The following is a 21,388-nucleotide window of genomic DNA, read 5'->3' on the forward strand; positions in this document are numbered from 1 at the left end:
ATAATTGTTCTTTATAATTGTTATTATAAGTTCTGTGACCTGGAGTTCATCTAGGTGGTTCTCTTTGGGTTGGTCAGAGTTTTAGAGAAGATGCTGGCTTGATCCTTTACATTTTTTTTATTCTTATGAGGAGATCTGGGCATATTGGTTGTTCTGAGTTTGTTGTAGACAGGGCAGGTTGGGGAAGCAGTATAGGTGTGGGGGCATATTGGGTCTAGAGGTTGGAAATAGCTTGGGATGGAAGTCTGGTAGACAGAGAGCAGTATACAAACCTAGATCTGTGTGGACAGAATGGTTGGATATGTGTGAGAAGTCCTATTGTTTGGGAACCCTGGGCCAAGCAGAGAGTTTCTTTGCAATGAAAGCTAGACTAGGCTGGTACACGGGTTGTAGGACCCAGGCTAAATGTGGTGAATAGTCAGGTTAAGGTGGAGCAAAGGAGATCTGGACACTGAGTCTAGTTTTATCATCTATACATAAATAAATGTGACTAAACAGTATAGTTTTAATTTTTCCTAGTTTTCAGTTTGTAGCGTAGAATCCTGAACACATATCTATATATAATATATTTTTTCTACCCCTTCACTCAATATTGTTCATGATTTGGATATGATTGTAGTATATTTTTTACTGTTTTATAATATCCTTTGGATAATCTTGGACACTTGAGTAATTATAGTTTAGAACTATTATAAATAATGTTTCTATCAACATGCTTTTACAAATAGCCTGGTATACATATGAAGAATGAATGAGTCGTTTGTTTTAAATAAAAGGTTGTACCAGTTTTTATTATCGCTACTGTCAAACATCACCTTTAAATTTAAAGCAGTATTTATCCTGTGCTCCTTTGCAGAAACAATGAGACATAGATATGCCAAAAGTATCTTCTTTTTGCTGGAATATTAGTAATGAAAATTTGTTGCTTGTAAGATTCTCTTTCTTTGCCTGGGCTATGGAGCTATGACTCAGAGGATACACCGCAGGGCATGGACTGTGGGAGTGTGTTAGCAAATTTGCTGCTCCTGTTTCAGGCTTATCAGATCTGGAGGATAGGGATGAGTGAGAAACTGACTTTAAAGCTCCAAAGCTCCACGTCAGCAGACACATTTGCATCCTGAGTCTTCATCTTACACTTCCTGTCTGTAACAGCCACCGAGTTACTGAGGGCTCTCCTAGGTGACCAAGGAGGCTGGCCTCTCACTGCTCGGCCATGCCTACACTATGGTTGCTTCCAAGGGCTCTCCTAAGCTTGACATTATTTTTTGTTTCCCCATGGTGGGATAAGGTGCATGGCATGGGAAAAGGTGAGATGTTGTTGTTAGGCAAGAGAGTTTTCAGATAGCTCTATGACCTGTTACTAATAAATTCCTAAACATAGATTGGATTGTTGAATTTGATCTTGTACCCCATGCAATGGCACCTTGGTCATTGTCCACCACTTCCTCTTCTGTTTTATTTTATAATAAACTCTACCTCTCTTCACTGTGTTCTGTATTTCTACTCTGAACTCTTTTGATGGCGATCACAAGGACTGGGAGCTGAGGGTAGGCCTGAGAGGGATTCTGGTCATGCAGCTTGTGGTTTTGTTTACCTCTTCCTTCTATAACCACAATACCAGAATTGGTGTTGCCTATCATCAGGAATGGCAGGAACAGGAATTTAGTATTTGAGCAGGAACAGGAATTTAGTATGTGAGCTGTCCTTTGTTCAGAGAGTCAGCAATCTGAGGAGATAGAGGGTTCTCCAAATCTACTTTTTTCTTCTCATCTGCAGCTAAAGCCCTTTCTAGGAAATGAAAAAGAAGAGAGCTAATAATTCCAAAGTTGAGTCTTTTCTAAGTGGCAAGTCGAGATCCTTGCCTCTAAGATAAGTGCTGATACTTACTTACAGTCTCCTTCCCTTTTACTTCATTATTGCCCCTGTGCAACAAACTGGATTTGCATACATCAAGGTCATCGAGTCTCACCTTCCTGAAGCATTCCAAACCTTTAGAAGTATACATGAGTTGCCTTTCTACAAATGTTCCCTTATAGAGAATACAAAAGTGTCTCTATCCCTCCTTGCTGTCCTTTTTCTCTTGTACCTGTTTTTCTATTAGCTATTGCCGGAGACATAGTAACATGGAATGCAATTGACCACCTAGGAGAGACCCCCTGTGTGTGCTGAAGGTAGCAGAAAAAGTAGACTGGGGCTACTCAAGCCGTTAGGAACCCAGTTGACTATGTTATAAACCCACAGATTCCAGGCATAGGTGTGTAGAATTTGGTGTTTGTCTTGGTGGATTTTAGCTTAGGTGTGATATAATTGGTTTTCTTTTTTGCTGTACCCCAACTTTTCCCATTTCAGAATAGGAATAGTTATTTTGTGAAATTCTGTGTTGGAAGTATGCAACTTGTTTTGATGTTAAAGGAACTCACAGTTAAGAGACCTTGGACTTTTAAAGTTAGGCTGAATGAATTTCATACTATAAAATGGTCATGATCTTTATGAAGTCAGGGTTAGAAGGTTTTAACTTCAAAGTGATGTTTTAGTGGCAAGTTGAAGAGGATGGAATTATGATAGTGTTACTAACGTGACAGAATCTAGAATAACCTACAAGATGAGCCATGTTCATAGGTCATTCTCTAAATTAAAATTGGGTGGGTGGCACCATTCCTTGACAGGAGATTTGAACTCTATAAAATGGAGAAAGTAAGCTTAGCAATAGTTGGGTTTCTTATTCTCTGTGACAGTAGATACACTATTACCCGCTGTTTTAAGCTTCTCCTCCTGTGTTGAGTTCCCTGCTCTAGTGGATTGTACCTTGAACTGTAAAAGAAAATAACTAAAACCTTTCCCCACTAAGTTGTCTGTGTCAGAGTATTTTCCTCATAGCAACAGGGTCAAAAACTAAGGTGCTGGTGAGCTACATCTTTGCTTGTATGTAAGGACTTCATGGTGAGCCATGTCTCTGCTTATATGTAAGTGCTGCATGGTGAGGCACGTCTTTGCTTGCATGCATGTATGTATGTATGTATGACTGTCTTAGTTACTTTACAACTGTGACTAAATTCCATCAACAACAACTTAAAGAAGAAAATATTTAACCTGGGGGTTACAGATCATGACCCTTATGTTGGGGAGCGTGAGAAGCATGCAATCATGATGCTAGAGCAGTAGCTGAGAGCTCACATCTCCATCCACAAGCTGGAGACAGAGAGCTGACTCTGGAAAGATTTTTGAAATCTCAAAGCCCACTTCAGTGACACAAGTCATCTAACAAAGCTATACCTCCTAATATTTCCTAAATAGTTCCACCAGCTGGGGACCAAGCTTTCAGACATACGCGCCTATGGGGGCCATTCTCATTCCATTCTCCACAATGGCTGACTGCAGGAGAGCCTTGAAAACTTGGCCTTACATGGGAGAAGGATGTGATGGTGTCTATTATTTCTGTTTTTAATCAGAAAACCAAAAGTCTTCCCAGACTCTCCTTTGTTCCTTTCTGCCTGATGCCTTTTTGGCTAGTATGCATCTCCTAGATGTGCCACCTGCAGAGGATGCTGGATCCGTCCTCTCCAGCTTCTTCTCCATAGAAGACAAAGGAATCAGTGGTGTCTGCACAAGCCTCATTAAACACTTGTTCTCAACTTTTTCTCCTCCCCTACTTCCAACTTAGCAAACACACTCTTAGCAGTTGACACAAATAGAATGGCAGTAACTTATCTCTCCACTGCGCTGCTCCATTTTCTCTCCATGTAGCTTAGACTGCTCTAGACCTGTGTTCTGGCAGCAGAACCATTTCTGGAGGGTTAGTGTGAGGGCTTTCCTTCTTGTTACACAAGAAATACCATACTGAGTAATATAGCAGCATGGGCAGGTATCTCCTTATCTTGTTTTGTTGTTCTGCTTTGTTCTTCTTCCAGGGATGCATATTGTAGTGGACGGACTGAGAATATATTAGCTCAGAGGCCCGTATATTTGAATGCTTGCTTCTCAGTTGGTAGAACTGCTTGAGAAGGATTAGGAGGTGTGACCTTATTTGAGAAAAGTGTGTCACTGGGGGCAGGCTTTGAGATTTCAAAAGCTCACACTATCCCTACTTAGGTTGCTCTCTCTGCCTCATGGTTGTTGTCTTGTCATGTAAATTCTCAGCTACTGCTCAAATGTTCTGCCTGCCTGCCTATTTGCCTGCCTGCTGCCACATTCCCTACTATGATGGTTGTGGGTTCTAACCCTCTGAAACTGTAAGATGCACATAAACTCTTCTATAAATTGCCTTGCTCATGTTGTTTTTCACAGCAATAGAAAAGTAAGACATATGTCCGGATACTCCATTAACATCTGCCCATGTCTTTTGCTTTTTTTTCTTTACAAATTGAAGGCATGAAAAAGAATGAGTAGATATGAGCTTCTTTACTTTGTGCCCATTGTCCAGAGAGACAGGACAGTAGACAGTGATTAAGTCTCTTCTTTCTAAGGCCATGGTGTTCTCTGTACTATGCAATGACTGCCACAGCTCCACTCACTAACTCCCACCAACATTTCAGTGGGTTTTTTGTGGTTATTGTTGTATGTTTGTTGTAGCAGAGTCTCATGCAGCACAGGCTGACCTTAGATGTGTTATGTAGCCAAGTGTGGCCTTGAACTTCTGATCCTCCTGCCTTTACCTTCTAAGCCCTGGCCATGCCAGGTTTATGCAATGCTGGTGACTGAACAGGGCTACATGTAAACACTGCCAACTAAACTGTATCTCTACCCCTCAAACATCTTAGTAGCATCCCAGTTCTTTACATGCATTTTTGGAGCTTGGACTTAGGTCAAGGGAGGAAAACAGAAAGCCTGCTAATGCAGATATTCTCTTTCTCCACTGGCTGACCACTGTGTTATGAGCTACTCTGCTCTTCAAGACCCTTTTCATGATGCTGGACTGAAGCCTCTTAGTTTGTGAGCCACAGTACCACCTTTTAAGCTTTTCTCCATTATTTGTTGCAGCAACAAAAAGTCTAATAAAAGCACTTAGGATTGAAGGGTTTAATGTATCTCCTGTTTTCATAGTTTTGGGTCTATGGTCACTTGGCCCAGTCTCTGTTGCCCCATGGCAAGGCAGAGCATCATAGCACGATATCAGAGTACCACTACTTGCTGGTAAGCAGAGGGAGTCTAGGAAAGTGGTACCCTTTACACACATACACACAATGTTCTACTTCTGCGTCTAATGAGGTTTTACCCCCAACTACCCCATTTGGTGTGAATTCATCAAACATTAGTTCTGTGATGAAGTTAGTATACCCAAGATCAACCACTTCTTAATAATTGGATCCACCATGCTGCATACCAAGACTTCAGCATCAGCCTTTGGCGTATACTTAATAAACTATGACGTTATAATGGATAGGTGGTACAAATCCCCCCTCAGAAGTCTTAGGTCCCTATGATGTGATTACAAATAGCAAATAGGATAGATTAGATTATAATGTGATAACAAAGTACTTAGTAATCCTTAACAACTTATCACATCTACATAGGTTTACTGTTTACTCAACTGTTTGTCATGGATGTTCCATGTCATTGTCACTCTGGGGCCCTGACCTGTGGAACAAATCTATCTGGAATGTCACTTATTTCACAGAAGAGGGTAAAAAAGATGGTTCACGACAAGTTAGCTTTTAAAGCTTGTGCCTATATTTGAGAAAATCTGGACCTACGTCCATTTTCTAGTAACTAAGACAGGACGTGTAATCCTCTCAAAGGAAGGGCCAGTGATTATTTTGAACAATGTGAGAACTAATATGCTAATATTGTAACCTTCTGATCTTAGGTGCAAATGGAAACTACAGTGTGCAGACCAGTCCTGTCTCCAACCCACATCAATGCAACAGCTTCTGAAACATTCACAGTACTTCAGCAGAAGATGAGAATAGTTGAGGAACAGACCAGCTCTCTGAGAGATGACCTAATAATGCTAGGATACGGTGACAGACGGTAACAGAGAAAACTTAACTAGAATGCAGCAGAATTTTAGTTTAATGCTAGTAAAAAGCAGATGAGATAGATACCTTTGGAAAATAAGTTTCCATATGAACTTTGACACAAGTGTATTTTTAGATAGAGTTGTGGTTCTGTGATAGGGTATGTGGCTTAAGTACTTTTTTGTTGTTTTGATAAAACACTATGACCAAGGCAACTTATAAGGGCTTATTTGGTGTTTACTGTTCTAAGGGATATGAGTTCATGATGGTGGGGTGGACATAGAAGGAAGCAGATAGCTGAAGCAGCAGTTAGGAGCTCACATCTTGATCAGAACCAGGAAACAGAGAAGATAATAGGAGTGGCAGGAGTCTCTTGAAATTTCAAAGCCCACTCTCAGTGACACACTTCCTCCAGCAAGTCCACACTTCTAACCCTCCCCATAGAGGGCTATCAGCTGGGGGTCAAGCACTCAAATGCCTAAAACTTATGGGGATACCTCATTCAAACCACCACCGTAAGTTAGCTAGATCTTTGTTGCTATTACAAAGATACCCTTGAGGACATCTTAAGGGAGGGAGGATTTATGTTTGGTTCTCCATTTCAGAAGTTGGGTTCTTGGTCCTATGGACCTGAAGTGAAGCAGAACATCATGGCAGAGAAGACCTTGCGGGGAAGATCTGCAGCCTCCTGGCAGCCATAAAGAGCAAAGTTAGGAGAGTGGGGGAAGATGGCTTCACTATCTGAGCCTTTGAGGAACACTATATTCAAGACATAGCATATAGCCATGGCCACTACTTTAGATCTTATTAGGAAATCAGAGGAAAAATTGAAATAATTCATGCCATTAATTTGGCCTTGATTTTTCCCTATCATGGTTATTATAAATTAAGAGGCAGGTTTAAAGTCCTTAACTATTTCACAGTTTAGAATCAGATACTCAAACCGAACTATTTTTCCCACCTGTATCACAAAAGAATTTTTTTGTTGTTGTTTTAAAGTTAGTTGGTTTGTTAATAGTAAGGGAAATACATATTTTTGCAGCCAATATGGAATTTATTGGTGTGGTTTGTTTTAGAAAGGTCTTATATATTTTCTGAGTGTCTCAAATTAAAGCATTATAGTAGTCTAGTTGCTATTGTAGGATCCATAAATTACCTTTAAGCATTTAAAGATTAAACTTGGTATAAATGCTCAGTATTTTGATAAGATAATGAGAATTTTAATTAGTTTGCTTAAAAATTTCTTAAAATAGGAATATATTACTTCTATGCTAACTTCAATTCCTACATTGCTATTTAAAAGTAATATTTACCATGTTTTATGTATCATGTCTTGTGTTGATTGACATAAAAGGTTTTTATTTTTTAACTTCAGACTAAAAAAAACAACTAAAGGGATGGGAAATGGCTCACTATAAACTGCTTGCCATGCAGGTCTGAGGGCCTGAGTTCAGACTCCAAGGACCAACATCCACATACATACTCTGCAACCCCTACAAGGCTGGGCATATCTGCGCTTGTACCCTAGTACTAGGGAGGTGGAGGCAGGAGGATTACCAGCCAGTTAGTCTAGCCTAACTGATGAGATAAAATTTCAGTGAGAGACGTTGTCTCAAAAACTAAGGTCAAGCTTGAAGAAGTCAGCCAGTGTCCACCCCTAGCCTATGCCAATGCCTTTCCACCCCCGTTAGGGTTATAGATGTATGCTGCTGCTTTTTGTGGGAGGGCTAGGAATCTGAGCTCAGCACTTCCCTGCTTACATGGCAGTCTCTTGGCTGACTGAGCTATCTCCCTAGACCTTTCTTAACTGTCCTCTACACATAAGTATCTTTAGCAAAACTGGACAGTTAAATTTCTTTTCTGATGTCAATGCCTTTTATTTTTGTTATTTCCTAGTTTCTCTGACTAGGGCTTCTATAGCTCTCTGTTCAATGCTCCTTATGGAATTAGACATCTTAGCCTTTACTTCCTACCTTAGAGGAAAGTCTTCAACTTTTTGCAGTTATGATATTAACTTTGGTCCTGTTGTGTGTGTGTCCTTTACTGTGTTGAGGAACATTCCTCCTATATGTAGTTTGTTGGCAGCTTTTTAATGAAAGGATGTTGGATTTGTCAGTTTTTTTCCTGCATTTATTGGAACAGTCATATGACTTTTGCTTTTCAGGGCTTTGCAATAGATAAAGGACAGGCCATCTAGATGTATCTGGAAAGGTTAGGATGTTAGGTTCCTGTTCCAGTTCTTCTGTCCTGAGGGCAAAGCTGAAAGCCTGTTGTCTGCACTAACTGGCAAGAGGATCTGTGTGTAAAGTGTCTGCTCTCATTTACACTGCACCTCTGACCCTGGAAAATAGCTGTTGGAGGTGGGCTCATAATGCCCACCTCTTTATTATTGGTTGTTTAAAGACATTCAGAAATGCAGAATCCCATCAAGCCCAGAGCTAGGTGGTCAAAGAGCTAGTCCTTCATGTAGAATCTGTAGAAGGCAGGGCATTCAACTTTAGAAGAACTTCAGAAAGAATCTTAGACCTGGAGTTGTCACCACAGTGAGGGTGGAGATCACCTGGAAGGGCTATGCTTCCTCCAGGCATTGGAGTTCTATTGTTGTGATCTACGAAGACTCTCAAGTGGCCCTTCCTTTCCATTTGGATGCATCCTTCATCAGTTTAGTTTAGTTAATTGGTAGTTGGAGGATAAGCTGGAGAGAAGGTTTGGGATGTGCTGAGCACCTTTTTAAATTGCTAGAGCCCGATTTGCTTGTCTACTTAATTTGTCAGCAGCAGTGGGAGAGAACCCTGGCAAACTCCTTCTAGGGAGAAACTGAGAGCTTTTGAATTTAAGCCTGTTATCTTTCTTCTTCCTGGGAATCAAGTCTTAGGAAGTGTTTGTCATTTTGTTCTGTGGTCTAGGGGCATGTATATTCCCACTCCCTTTTGTTCTTATGGCCAGGAGATTAAGAGCACAAACCTTTGGCTTAAGTTACGGTGATGTACTTCACCTGCTTCTATCCTTAGGGAAAATTTGGAAGTTAGAGATTTTGTCCTAGTTGTCTGGTGCATGCCCTGAGGAGAGATCGAATCTGACTGTGCCTCAGTTTTGTCCATGAATCGAGCATGTATTTTCAATTGCATAGTGGAAGAGTCTCACCTTGTTTTGGACACTCTTTTAGAAAGAACTGATCTGTGTTCCGGGCTTATTTGGTGCACTTTTGTCTAGAGGAGTCATGAGCCTTATGAGCCTTGTGTCCCACCAATGTTGTTGCTGTCACTTGCTATCCTAATTGGAAAGTTGACATTGGCTCAAAGGCTGGCTTACCACAGTAGAAATTCCATTATGTAATATTGGTTTTGGGTGCTTTTTCAGAGGTCCATTAGAAACTCCAAACTATTTAGAAGACCCTGCCAGCCAGAAAGCCATTAGTCCTATCCCAAATGAAGCAATTTGTCCAGAAAGCCCAGGTAATTTGTGGAGGAACTATGAATTTCTGGTAAATCGAATGTGCTATTTGGAGAACCTCATTCAGTCCTTGAAGATGAACATCTTTCACCTGCAAACTGAAAAGGAATCGAATCCACAGAAAACAGGTGTGCATGGAGAGGCTTGCAGAGGCTCTGCTTCTGGGTGGGTGCTTGGTGGGCCTGTGAGTCTGTGCTTCATTCACCTTTCCGCTGCTGTCTTCTGTGCTGTGCATAGCTTTTCTGAACGATCAGCTGAATATAATACAAGGGGAGCATTCCAAGGGCCTGAAGCTGTTGCAACTTGAAGTGATGAATTTGCGCCAGCAATTGAAAGTTGTCAAGGAGGAAGAAGACAGGGCACAGGATGAAATGCAGAGATTGACTGCCACTCTGGAAATTGCAACGGAGACAAAGGTTCGTGGTCAGTGTTCTGTAGTGCATTGTTCCTGATCTATCTCGACTAGAAGAGACAACAGCCCCATAAAACTGAGTCACAGATGGGTGGTGTTGACATTTGAAGCTTGACATTAGGTTCTTGACATTTGAAGCTTGTCTGCCCTGATAACCTCCACTCGTGTATGTTGTCAGTGGTAGCTCACAGACTCCTTGCTGTGTATAGAAGATAGTGAGCATCTAGACTCTGCCCTCTTTAAGAGCTACACTGTAGTTGGGAGGTCAAGGCATAACGTAAGTTCAAGAGGAAAAAGCCAAAGTAGAAAGCAGAGAACAGTAAGTGCACAGGAAGTGTGTTCAGGCACACTTGAGAAGAGACGAACCCCCAGCCAATGTAGATCTGAAGGTGCAGTCCCTAAGGGCATTTCAGGGAGTACACTCACTGGCAGTCAGCAAAGAAGCCATATTGCTTAGAAAGGAAGCCAGCAGCATTGTTCTGTTGCCATGGACCAGGCAAGCTAATAGATTATCAGGTTATTTTGAAAGTCCTCAAGAAGTAGCATAATATTAAAGCAGTCTATTTTAGTAAGAGTAATGGAGCTGAAAAGTGTCTTGTCCAAGATCATCACAGGCTTGCCCTCTTCCTGTAACTCAGATTTTTCTGCTTGGTAACACTGGGTTAAATGTGTAAACTCTAGCTTTATTGGAGTGAGAGTTAACTTTTGGGAAATAACCTGAGTATTAGTTAATACATTATACAGCATCTAAAACTCAAGAATAATCAATACCTTGGATCATTCAGTAGGGAATGATAGCAAATTTTAACACAAAATGATAAGAGGGAAAACTAACCAGATGTTACTGTATATTAACTGAGGGAAGAGGAGATTGGAAACCAAGAAATCAATTATGGATCTTTGTGCTGAGTAATGATCCTGCATGGGTCAGAACTAGAATTGTAGCTATTGAAAGGTAAAAGAATATTCTAGATAGCCTTTTATTGATATTCTAGAATATGGTATAGGATCTAAACTGAAGGTACGAAAGAAGGCAACCATGACTTGAGTCTTTATATCTAGGATTGTGGGGCTATTAATAATAATTAAAAAGAGTAAATGATGAAAGCCTTTTTTTTTTCATTCTGATTTCCTGAGCATGGATAGTATTTGAAATTGGTAGTGATGGTGCATGCCTTCTTAGGTACATCCCAGCACTTAAGAAGCAGCCATATATCTCTATGCCTGGTTTATGTAGTAAGTTCCAGGCCAGACAAGGCTACATAGTCACACACACACACACACACACACACACACACACACACAAAAGAGATAAGAGATGGCTCAGTGGTTAAGGGTCCTTGTGCTTTTGCAGAGGACCCAGGTTTGATTTCCAGCACCCACATGGCAGCTCACAACTGTTGATAACTCCAGTTCTAGGGGATCTAACACCTTCTTCAGGCCTCCATGGACACCAGACATATACACAGTACACATATATACATGCATGGCAAATACTCATACACATGAAAATAAATCTTAAAATAAAAATAGAACTATGGGCTGGAGTTTGACTCCCCACGACTCACGTGAATTCTAAGCAAGCAAAGGCATCCCAAACCCTCAGAACATGATCCCTGGAGTAAACCGACTAACTAGACTAGCAGGTTAAAGGATGTCTGAGTTCATGTGAGAGATCCTTAATGTATAAGGTAGAGAGTGATGCAGGAAGACACCCACTATCAGCTTCTGGCCTCCACATGCATATGCACACATGTACACACATACCTGTGAGTGTGTGTGTGTGTGCATTTATACACTGTCAGGGAAAAAGACTGACATGATCCTCCTAGAGACAGTTTCTTCCTGTGACTTCGGGTTATTAGATCTTTCCTCCTTCTCTTTTTAGAAGAATGCGGCTGTTATTGAGGAGGAACTAAAGACCACAAAGCGTAAAATGAACCTTAAAATCCAAGAGGTAAGAGAAAAGACAGATGTTGAAGGAGGTGTTGGAATTGCAGAGGGAAGTTGAGAAAGTAAAGAATGAAAGAATCCTTTGAAAAGGAACTCATGTCATTGTATGAACACTTAAACCATGCAACTTGTAACTAAAGTAAGAGTACTGCCCTCAGTTGCTAAAGGTGTTCTTATGTGTCAAAACTGCCATAAAAATGGAAAAAAACCCAACCACAACAACAAAATAAGCCCTGCTGAGCCAGTAGAGAACCAGGTAGCCCATACTGTGGCTCCTAGGCTGTTAGTGAGCGCCTTCCCCTTTGTGTGACATTTTATTAGAAAGGCATGTTAAAATGGAGAACTCTACACTTGTTATTTTACCTTGAGACCTTCATGTCAACTTAATTGTTTAGAATTCTGGAAGGAGTGGCTATTAGAAGCTGTCAGATTAGTTATGGGTCTGTGTTAGCTGTCATCTACTCCAGACAGAAGCTTCTCTGATGGAGTTTTACAGATGCACTGGTCTGAGGGTATAAAGAAAAGTCATTAGCACTCAGTTTAAGACGTTTCCCCTTTATCTCCAGTTAAGAGTAGTTCGTCAGAATTATGACCTGACCTGCCTCAGGTTCTTGGTTCCAGTGATGGTGCCAAACATGGGTTCCATCTTGTGTAGTGAACCTTTTTTTTTTTTAATTGTTTGTTTGTTTATTTTAAACTCCAGATTTTATTCCCCTTCTGGTCCTCCCTCTGACTGTTCCACATCCCATACCTCTTCCCTGTACTCCTGTCTCCATGAAGATTTCCCCATCCTTCAGCCCCTACCCCACCAGACCTCTAAACTCCCTGGGGCCTCCAGTCTCTGAGGGTTACTTGCATCATCCCTGATTGAACCCAGACCTGGCAGTCCTCTGCTGTATGTGTGTTGGGGACCTCATCTCAGCTGGTGCATGCTGCCTGGTTGGTGATCCAGTGTTTGAGAGATCTTGAGGGTTCAGGTTAATTGAGACTCCTGTTCCTCCTACAGGGTCACCCTCCTCCTCAGCCTCTTCCAGCGTTTCCCTAATTCAACCACAGGGGTCAGCAGCTTCTGTCCATTGGTTGGGTGCAAATATCTCCATCTGACTCTTTCAGCTGCTTGTTGGGTCTTTCGGAGGACATTCATGATAAGTTCCTTTTTGTGAGTGCTCCATAGCCTTAGTAATAATGGCAGGCCTAGAGGCCTCCCTTTGAGCTGGATCCCATTTTGGGCCTGTCCCTGGACCTTCTTTTCCTCAGGATCGTCTCCATTTCCATACCTACAGTTCTTTCAGACAGGAACAATTATGTGTCAGAGTTTTGTCTGTAGGATGGCAACGCCATCCCTTACTTGATGCCCTGACTTTGTGCTGGAGGTGAGCTCTGCAAGTTCCTTCTCCTCACTGTAGGCCATTTCATCTAAGGTCCCTCTTTTGATTCCTGAGAGTGTCTCACCTCCCAGGTCTCTGGTACTGTCTGGGGGTACCCCCAACCTCCTACCTCCTGAGGTTGCCTGTTTACATTCTTTCTGCTGGCCCTCCGGGCTTCAGTCCTTTTCCCTCACTTAATACCAGGTCAGGTTCCCCACTCTCCCACCCCACTCCTTCCCCCCTCCACTTTCCCTCCCAGGTTCCCCTCTCCCTTCCCCCTTGTGGTTACTTTCTTCTCCCTCCCAAGTGGGACTGAGGCATCCTCACTTGGGCACTTCAGCTTGTTGACCTTTTTGAGTTCTGTAAACTGTATCTTGGATATTCTGTACTGGGATGGGGGGGGGAGCTAATATCCACTTATTAGTGAGTATATACCATGCATGTCCTTTTGGGTCTGAATTACCTCACTCAGGATGAGATTTTCCAGTTCCATCCATTTGCCTGCAAAACACGGTATGTCCTCATTCCTAATAGCTGAAATTGTGTGAATCAACCATATTTTCTGTATCCATTCTTCTGTGGTGGGACATCTGGGTTGTTTCTAGCTTCTGGCTATCACAAACAAGGTCACTATGGATATAGTGGAACACATGCCCCTGTGGCATGGAGGGGCATATTTTATGTATATTCCCAAGAGTGGTATTGCTGAGTCTTCAGGTAGATCTATTTTCAATTTTCTGAGAAACCTCCAGATTTATTTCTAGAGCAGTTGTACCAATTTGCAATCCCATCAGCAATGGAGGAGTGTTCCTCTTTCTCCACATCCTCGCCAATATGTGCTGATGCCTGAGGTTTTGATCTTAGCCAGTCTGATTGGTGTAAGGTAGAATCTCAGGGTCCTTTTGATATGTATTTCTCTGATCACTAAGGACTTTGAACATTTCTTTAGCTGCTTCTCAGCCATTCGAGATTCCTCTGTTATGAATTCTTGGTTTACCCTATTTTTTTTTTTGATTGGGTTGTTTGTTTTTTTGTTGGTTAACTTCTTGAGTTCTTTATATATTTTGGATATTAGCCCTCTTTCAGATGTGTGGTTAGTGAAGATTTTTTTTTTCCCAATCTGTAGGTTGCCAGTTTGTCTTATTGGCTATGCCCTTACAGAAGCTTTAGGCCGTTAATACAGTCAGAAAGTGGTTGTTGTTCCTGTCACATTCGGGCCACTTTTTCACTGTTGAGTGCATCTTCACAAACAGACTGTTATTGTAGGTCAGGTTTACAGCTGGCTGAGGGTGATGTCCTCCAGTCGAATGTGTAGTACCTTCCAGCACTCTGACAGCTAGCCAAAAGGGAGGAAGCGTCAACATCTGTACCAGTTTCATTTCTTCATGTTCTGTGACTCAAGTATGTGGGGTCTTCATCAATAGGGTCTTCCTGGGAAGTTAAGGAGAGTTACCAAGAACAGTGGTAATAGCTATAGTATTTGATGTGGAAGGTATATTTTTAGGACATCATTGGCTAACAACTCCAATAGAGGTAACCCATTCCTGACACTGAACTTTTCGTTAGCCTATGGTGTCTAGTATATCATTGTTATTCTGTTATAGGGTTACTCCATTTAAGTTCCTTTGACCATAGTGTATGTGTTTCATGAAATAATAAGCAGTTGGTCTGTCTCCAGCCTGACGGACAGGCCATGACCACATACTTTACTTTTAGCTGGGTCCTGTTTCACCCACACTGGCTCTGCCTCCCCACAGCTTTGAAACAGCTCTTTCCTCCCTGTGGCTGGCCCCAAACCCAATCAACACTCCCTGATTTCCAAGGCTAGCTAAGGTACACTTCTCACAAACCCACTCTCTGCTGTCCCCTTTGGTTAGCTGTCACAAATCCCAGTAACCCAGTAAAATCAAAACTCTTAGAGGCTTGTAATTTATCAGTCAGATTTATATCAGTAAATTCTCAACCCACAAAACACCCACACAATGAACTCAGATCCCATTGATATTGATATAAACGTCCCACCTCTCTGGACAAATTGTCCTGTAATTATCCATCCCTTATATGATACTCACAGCTACCTGTGGCTATTTAAAGCCACATGGAATCTAGTTCGTTTTTATCTTCCTCCATCTTCCTTCCTTCTCCCTGTGTCTCCCTCTCTCTCCTGTCTTTAAAACTCTCAGCCTGCCTTCTTTAACCACTGCCTAGGCACAAGCTCTAGCCTTATCTTGTGCCTGCCCTCACCTGCATTTAGATAGCAATCTACATGTATGCTTATATTTTAAGAGATTTCTGTAGTAGTAGTTTCTCATATGATTTTTTTCAGAAAGTCTTAGTATAGTAGATGGTATTTAACACAGAGACCCATAATTAATGAAAGTACAGAGAATAGGAAATACTTCTACACTGTAGTCATCTACTGCCTCTGGCTTTTAGGATCTTTCCATCCCCTTTTTTTTTGTGATGGACCCTGAAGTTTTGGAGGAGGGTGTGCGCTGCAGACCCTTACAGGTTTATGTGGACATTAGATTTCCACTCATCTGGGCAAATAACCTCAGATTATGATTTCTGGGTTGGAGTGAAAACCACACTTAGCTTTATTAGGAACTACCAACCCATCTTACAACCTAAAAAGACCATTAGTGCATTTCTACCATTGAAGAGGAAGAGTCTTTCTTGCTGCACATTCTCCTCAGCATTTGGTGTCAGCATCTTGAATTTTTGCCATTCTAACAGGTGTGTGCTTTACCTTGTTGTACTTTGGATGCCCTAAGGTTACATAATGTGAGGCTCTTTCCATATGCTTATTTTCTTGTACATATCTTCTTTAGTGAAATATAATTTAGATTATTTTCTAGTAATTGGTTCTTTTTAGTTTTGAGTGTATTACTTTGTATATTTTGGGTTTGTTTTGAAGGTATCACATAAAGATTCATGTACTGACAGCTAGATTCCTAGTAGTCTTGGAAGGTGGTCAGAACTTTTAAGAGGTGGGAGGCCTACTGGAAGGTGCTGATTCATTGAGGATAATCACCTTTGGAAGGGATTGGTGTTGTTCCTATGAAAGTGGGGTTGTTATAAAAAGGAGTAAGCCTGGCCCCTGAATGTGTGGCTTCTCGTCTTACCTGTGTGATATCGCCCTGGTGATGCTTCCATCATGAAGCCTTGGTGAGAGCGGAACATGTGTGGTTAGCCAGGCTGTTTTTCTGAAAACTGTGAGGTAAGTGAACTTCAATTCCGTGTACATTTTCCAGCCTCAGACATTGTATATCAGCGACAGATAACAGACTAAGAGAGGATACCAGTCTTCCATCAAAGCGTGACTTAGTCAAACATTTTCTTCCAATCTATAGTTTTGTCTTTTCATTTTCTTAGCAGTATCTTTCAGAGAGCAGAAACTCTTACATAAATGAGGTCCAATTAAAAATTTTGTTTCACAGATAGGAACTTTGGTATTGTATCTAAAACGTCATCAACAAAACCTGAGTCCCTTCGGTATTCTCACGCTGCTTGCTTGTCCTTGTGACTTGCTGTCCACTGAGTCATCTCTATCTGTTTGCGCTCTACATGATGGTTCTGAGTTACTACAGGGTCTTGGCTCCCAAGCTGGAAAACAGATTCCAACAACAAAAATGAGGGCAACAAACTCAACTTCACTTTTAGGGAGAAACAAGCATGTTTGAGAGTGATCCGTGAAGGTGTGGGGATGGGCTGGCAAACCTTGTAAACTGCCATGCTGATTTCATCTTTGTTACACTTCAATGATGTCCGCTGCTCTCCCTAACTGCAGTGTTGCTCTTTAGCTACGGCGACAACTGGCTCAGGAGAAGCTTGTCAGGGAATCTCTTGAGACATCTGCATCGTCCATGCTCCTCAAAGTACAAGAGATGGGGTCAGTGGTGGAGGCAGAACGGCAGCAGGTAGATTTGCCTTCCCTTCTGCTAGAGACACCAAAAGAAAAGCTTACACTCTGTCTGTGAGCTTCTCATTTTGTTTATTTCCTCTAGCTTTGTTAAGGATCCTTTCCTTAGTAGCCTGTAAGCATTCTCACTACAGTCTTTAAAATATAATGCAAAAATAAGAAAAGGCTCTGCAATCCAACCCAGCACTCTTAGTTTATGAATGAGAAAGCTGAGGCCCGGAAAACTGGGTCTGTCACAGGTTTTATAGAGGCAAATTCTGTTGGTGCAGGATCCTCCTGCATGTGAAGTCTCTGCTATAAGCATTGATTTTGGAACACACTATCTTAGCTAAAGCTATATATATGTATGTGGTCTGGATAGAAAATAAACTAAATGGAACTAACCCTTGAAACAAATAAGTGAAATAACCAGGAACGTATTTATGTTGCTCCTTTCAGTTATCATATTCATATTACATGATATTTTTGCATTTGTTATACTTAATATTTAAAATACCTTTATGTGTTTAGGATACTGTAAATTTATATTTTAGTATTTATTACTTGAGTGCATAACCTCTCATTTTCCCCAATGACTATATATCACAACTGAATTATAAAAGGAGTGTATTCTACTTAAGGAATTTATGAAAGATCCTATTTAAGTCAAAGTTGGTTAAGTGTCAATAACACTAACGGTACAATTCTTCACTTGCTCTGGCTACACTCCATGTGCTCAGTATCCTCTTGTGCCTACTGACTATTTTGTTAAAGTACATACAAAATGCTGTATTGGACAGCACTTCAGTAAGAAACTATAGTCTGATGAGATTTCATCTGTGACATACAGCTATGTCCCTTTCCTCTCTGTGACAATAAGGTTGAAAATTTTACCTCCCATGTGTTCTGTCTAGTCATGCATTATCATCCAGAAATTGAGTTTTTCTTACACAATTCCAGGTACACACTTTGCAGCAGAAGTGCACTGCCCTACACAGCTCTATGAAAACAACCCAAGACCTGCTGGCCCAGGAACAGCAGAAGAATGAAGACTTGGGGATGACTATCTCGCAGCTCAAGTCTGATCTGAGTATGCAAACCCTCCTAAGAGCCAGAATGGTTTAGTTGGCTGGGGTTGGTGCTACTTCCTACAACCCAGAGTGAAAAAAATTGCTTTCTATATATGGTACTTAGACCAAGATAAATATTGGTAATAAATTGTATCTTAATTTTTTGTGGTACAGGTTGGGTAAGACCTTACTCATACTAAGCAAACTGAGCGCTCTCTCTCTCTCTCTCTCTCTCTCTCTCTCTCTCTCTCTCTCTCTCTCTCTCTCTCTCTCTGGTTGATGTGTTTGTGTGTTTGTTGAGATAGGTCTAAGTTGGCCAGGTTGCCCTTAAATTTGTGATCTTCTTGTCTAAGCCTTACAAATGTCTAAGATGCCATTAAGTCTGAGCCTCATATTTATAAATCATTCTTTAAGTTTTCTCCTTCTTGATCACTTCAGTTTGGACTAGTGGGAACATTTAGACACTACATTGAAGACTGGTGATGAACTATTAATAAGGAAACGAGGCTATTCTTACTAAGTTACCACAGCCAGGCTCACCATTCTTCTAGTTGCTAATCTGTTTGGATTAGCATATATTCCTAGAAGTGGGTGACTGTAATGCACCTGGAAAAAGAGCTTAGCGTGACCCCTCATTTTACAGATGAGTTCTCAAATAAAGACTTGTGAATAGCAGAGTCTTGACTGCAAGTGCATGGTCATGAACCCGTTGGCTCCTGCTGTTGTCAGTGTGCCCTCTAAAGCAGTGTTAGGCAATCTCCAATGCAGACACCATGAGTGTTCTCCTCACATGCTTAAGACTTCATGGTTTACGTAGAGCTTTTGCATAGACTGTATCACTGACATGCTCAAAGCTGTCTAAAGCAATTCAGAGTTCTAAAAGAAGTGGAGAAGAAAAGCTTAATCATGTGCCTTCTCTTTGTAAGCCAAGTGTTTCCTCTTGTGTGCTACCTGCAGTGATCCAGACAGTACCAACAAGAAAGCAGCCTGACAGGAAGTGTAGAGAAAAGAGAAAGTTGGTGACTTAACTCTAGTTGTTAGACTGTGGTTTTGCAAGGTCCACTGTCCCACATTAGACGCCTTCACTTAGGGCTGCCTGATTTATGAGTCACTGTGTCAGCTCTCACTGGCAGGGCCCAGAAATAACCTTCTGTCTTCTGATTGTTATATTTTATGTTTCTTCCTCATTTTCACTTTATGACATCTTTGTCAGAAAAGTAAGAAAATATACTCATTACACACAGTCAAAAGATCTGGGGAGAGTGTTCTCAAGGACCTACCACACACACCACCAAGAGAGTGACGTGCAGAGCCTTCCACTGGGCGAGCTCTCTGTTGAGTGGGTCATTGTTACTTAGACGAATGACTTGACTTGGATTTTGGGAAGTATATGTGGAAGATCACTAGATGAAGAGTAAAAAGTAGTAATTAAACTTGCATGAGAGAAGAAGCCTGTCTGAGTACCAACTGTATGCTCAATGTTAGCCACTCCTTGGTATAGTTTTATTACTTTAAAGTACAAATAGTTATCTAGCTAGGTTAAGATGAAGAAATGCCTTTAAATATTTTCTTCAATGCATTAAAAATATAAAAGCATATTAACAGTAAGCAACACACACGTAACTTAAAGTGATTAAATTTTTCTCGGAGGAAAGGCATTCTCCTCTGCTGACCCTTTGAGTGTAACTTCAGAACGGATCACAGCATTCACCTTTCGTCATTTTTCACATTAGACTTTAGTGAGTCATGGACTCACATCTTTTAGAAAACAGTTTTTATAAGATATATCCTATGCAAAATATGACTTTCTAACATGTTTTGTAATTGTCTTTCTTTAAACTTTAAGTATAACAGCACTAATATAGCTCTGAATTTTTCTATAAAGTCAAAACATTGATTTTTAAATATGTCTTTGGGTACTACTAATATCCAGCGCCAAGCTCCGTACTAGGCAAGAGCATCCAAACACAAGGAGAGTGTTGGTGTCCATCCATTCTTTGTTTTGCTTCCCCAGGCTGCTCCTTGCCATGTAGTCCTTCTGTGGTAAGAGTCCAGCAGCCATGCTGCTGCCTTGTCTACACTCTGCTTGCTTATCCACAGCCCAACTGTCCTCTCTCCATACGGTTTTAGTCAGTGTGGAAAACAGCTCTTACTGTTTTTTTTTTTTAATTAGATATTTTCTTTATTTACATTTCAAATACTGTCCCGAAAGTTCCCTATACCCTCCCCCTGCCCTGCTCCCCTACCCACCACTCCCACTTCTTGGCCTTGGTGTTCCCCTATACTGGGGCATATAAAGTTTGCAAGACCTAGGGACCTCTCTTCCCAATGATGGCCGACTAGGCCATCACACAGTCATCTATAGGATGGAACACAGGGACCCCAATGGAGGAGCTAGAGAAAGTACCCAAGGAGCTGAAGGGGTCTGCAACCCTATAGGTGGAACAACAATATGAACTAACCAGTACCCCCCAGAGCTCGTGTCTCTAGCTGCATATGTAGCTCTTACTGGTTTATGTGCATGTCCCTGCTTTTGTTAAGTCTTGATTACAGTAATTTAACAAAAATATGTTGATCATATCCCTCCCAGAGTCATCTGCACATCTGGTAAAATGTGACCTTATCTACCACTACAAATGACTGTAGACCAGGTTCTGTTGAGATTTATTTATTGTCAGATTCATTTTAGCTTTTTAAAGACAAGTTTGCGATGTAGCCAAGACTGACCCCCAATTCATGATTCCCCTGCTTCAGCCTCAAATGCTGAAATCGTAGACATGCTGTGTTGATAGTTGTGTATCTTAGCATCTAGCCTATATGTGTTATTATTTCCACAAAATACTGACTCCAAAAAAGCTCCTAGGAGAAAGTGCTCTGTGGCCCAGTCTAGTATGCTATCGTCATCATGATACGGATTTTTCGTTTCCAGATTCCAGAGATAGCCTCATTTGCAAGTTGGTGGAAGAAAATAAGGTATGTGCTCATGTGGCAGGATACAAAGGTGGTCTCTCTCTCTCTCTCTCTCTCTCTCATTATTATGATGTGGCCATTCATCATGCTGGCACATAGACTTCTGATTCTTCTAAAAATCTTTAGGAAAAAGTTTCATGTAAATAAGCTGTATATTCAGGCAGTACTGCATATTAGGAACTAAGTGATCATCTTATGCAGGTTACCATGTTTTGAAAAGGTAAACTGGCAAAAATGAGAATTTTGTGGATTTTGCCAATTGTAAAATAATTTCTAAACATGTGTACATATATATATTTATATATTAT

The 21,388-nt window shown here is 41.1% G+C and overlaps 1 protein-coding gene across 8 annotated transcripts in view; it reads left to right on the plus strand.

The window, feature by feature from the left end:
* The window catches only part of Ccdc150 (coiled-coil domain containing 150), a 107,814-nt gene that overhangs the window by 5,109 nt on the left and 81,317 nt on the right, over window positions 1–21,388 (plus strand). For 7 of the 8 annotated variants that reach the window (XR_002378903.2, XR_002378904.2, XM_085837329.1 and 4 more), the window contains exons 2-8: window positions 5,804–5,967; window positions 9,315–9,535; window positions 9,645–9,823; window positions 11,708–11,776; window positions 16,943–17,059; window positions 18,001–18,130; window positions 21,040–21,083. Coding sequence is in view for 6 of the 8 variants with exons in the window: in XM_085837329.1 (XP_085693455.1) it covers window positions 5,804–5,967; window positions 9,315–9,535; window positions 9,645–9,823; window positions 11,708–11,776; window positions 16,943–17,059; window positions 18,001–18,130; window positions 21,040–21,083 (924 nt within the window). In the remaining 2 variants the exon portion in view is untranslated. The remainder of the gene's footprint in view (window positions 1–5,803; window positions 5,968–9,314; window positions 9,536–9,644; window positions 9,824–11,707; window positions 11,777–16,942; window positions 17,060–18,000; window positions 18,131–21,039; window positions 21,084–21,388) is intronic. The other variant, XM_021174009.3, reaches the window with a different exon arrangement.

The sequence above is a fragment of the Mus caroli genome, unplaced genomic scaffold (assembly GCF_978045245.1).
Source record: "Mus caroli unplaced genomic scaffold, Mus_caroli_1 scaffold_1, whole genome shotgun sequence".
Taxonomy (NCBI): domain Eukaryota; kingdom Metazoa; phylum Chordata; class Mammalia; order Rodentia; family Muridae; genus Mus; species Mus caroli.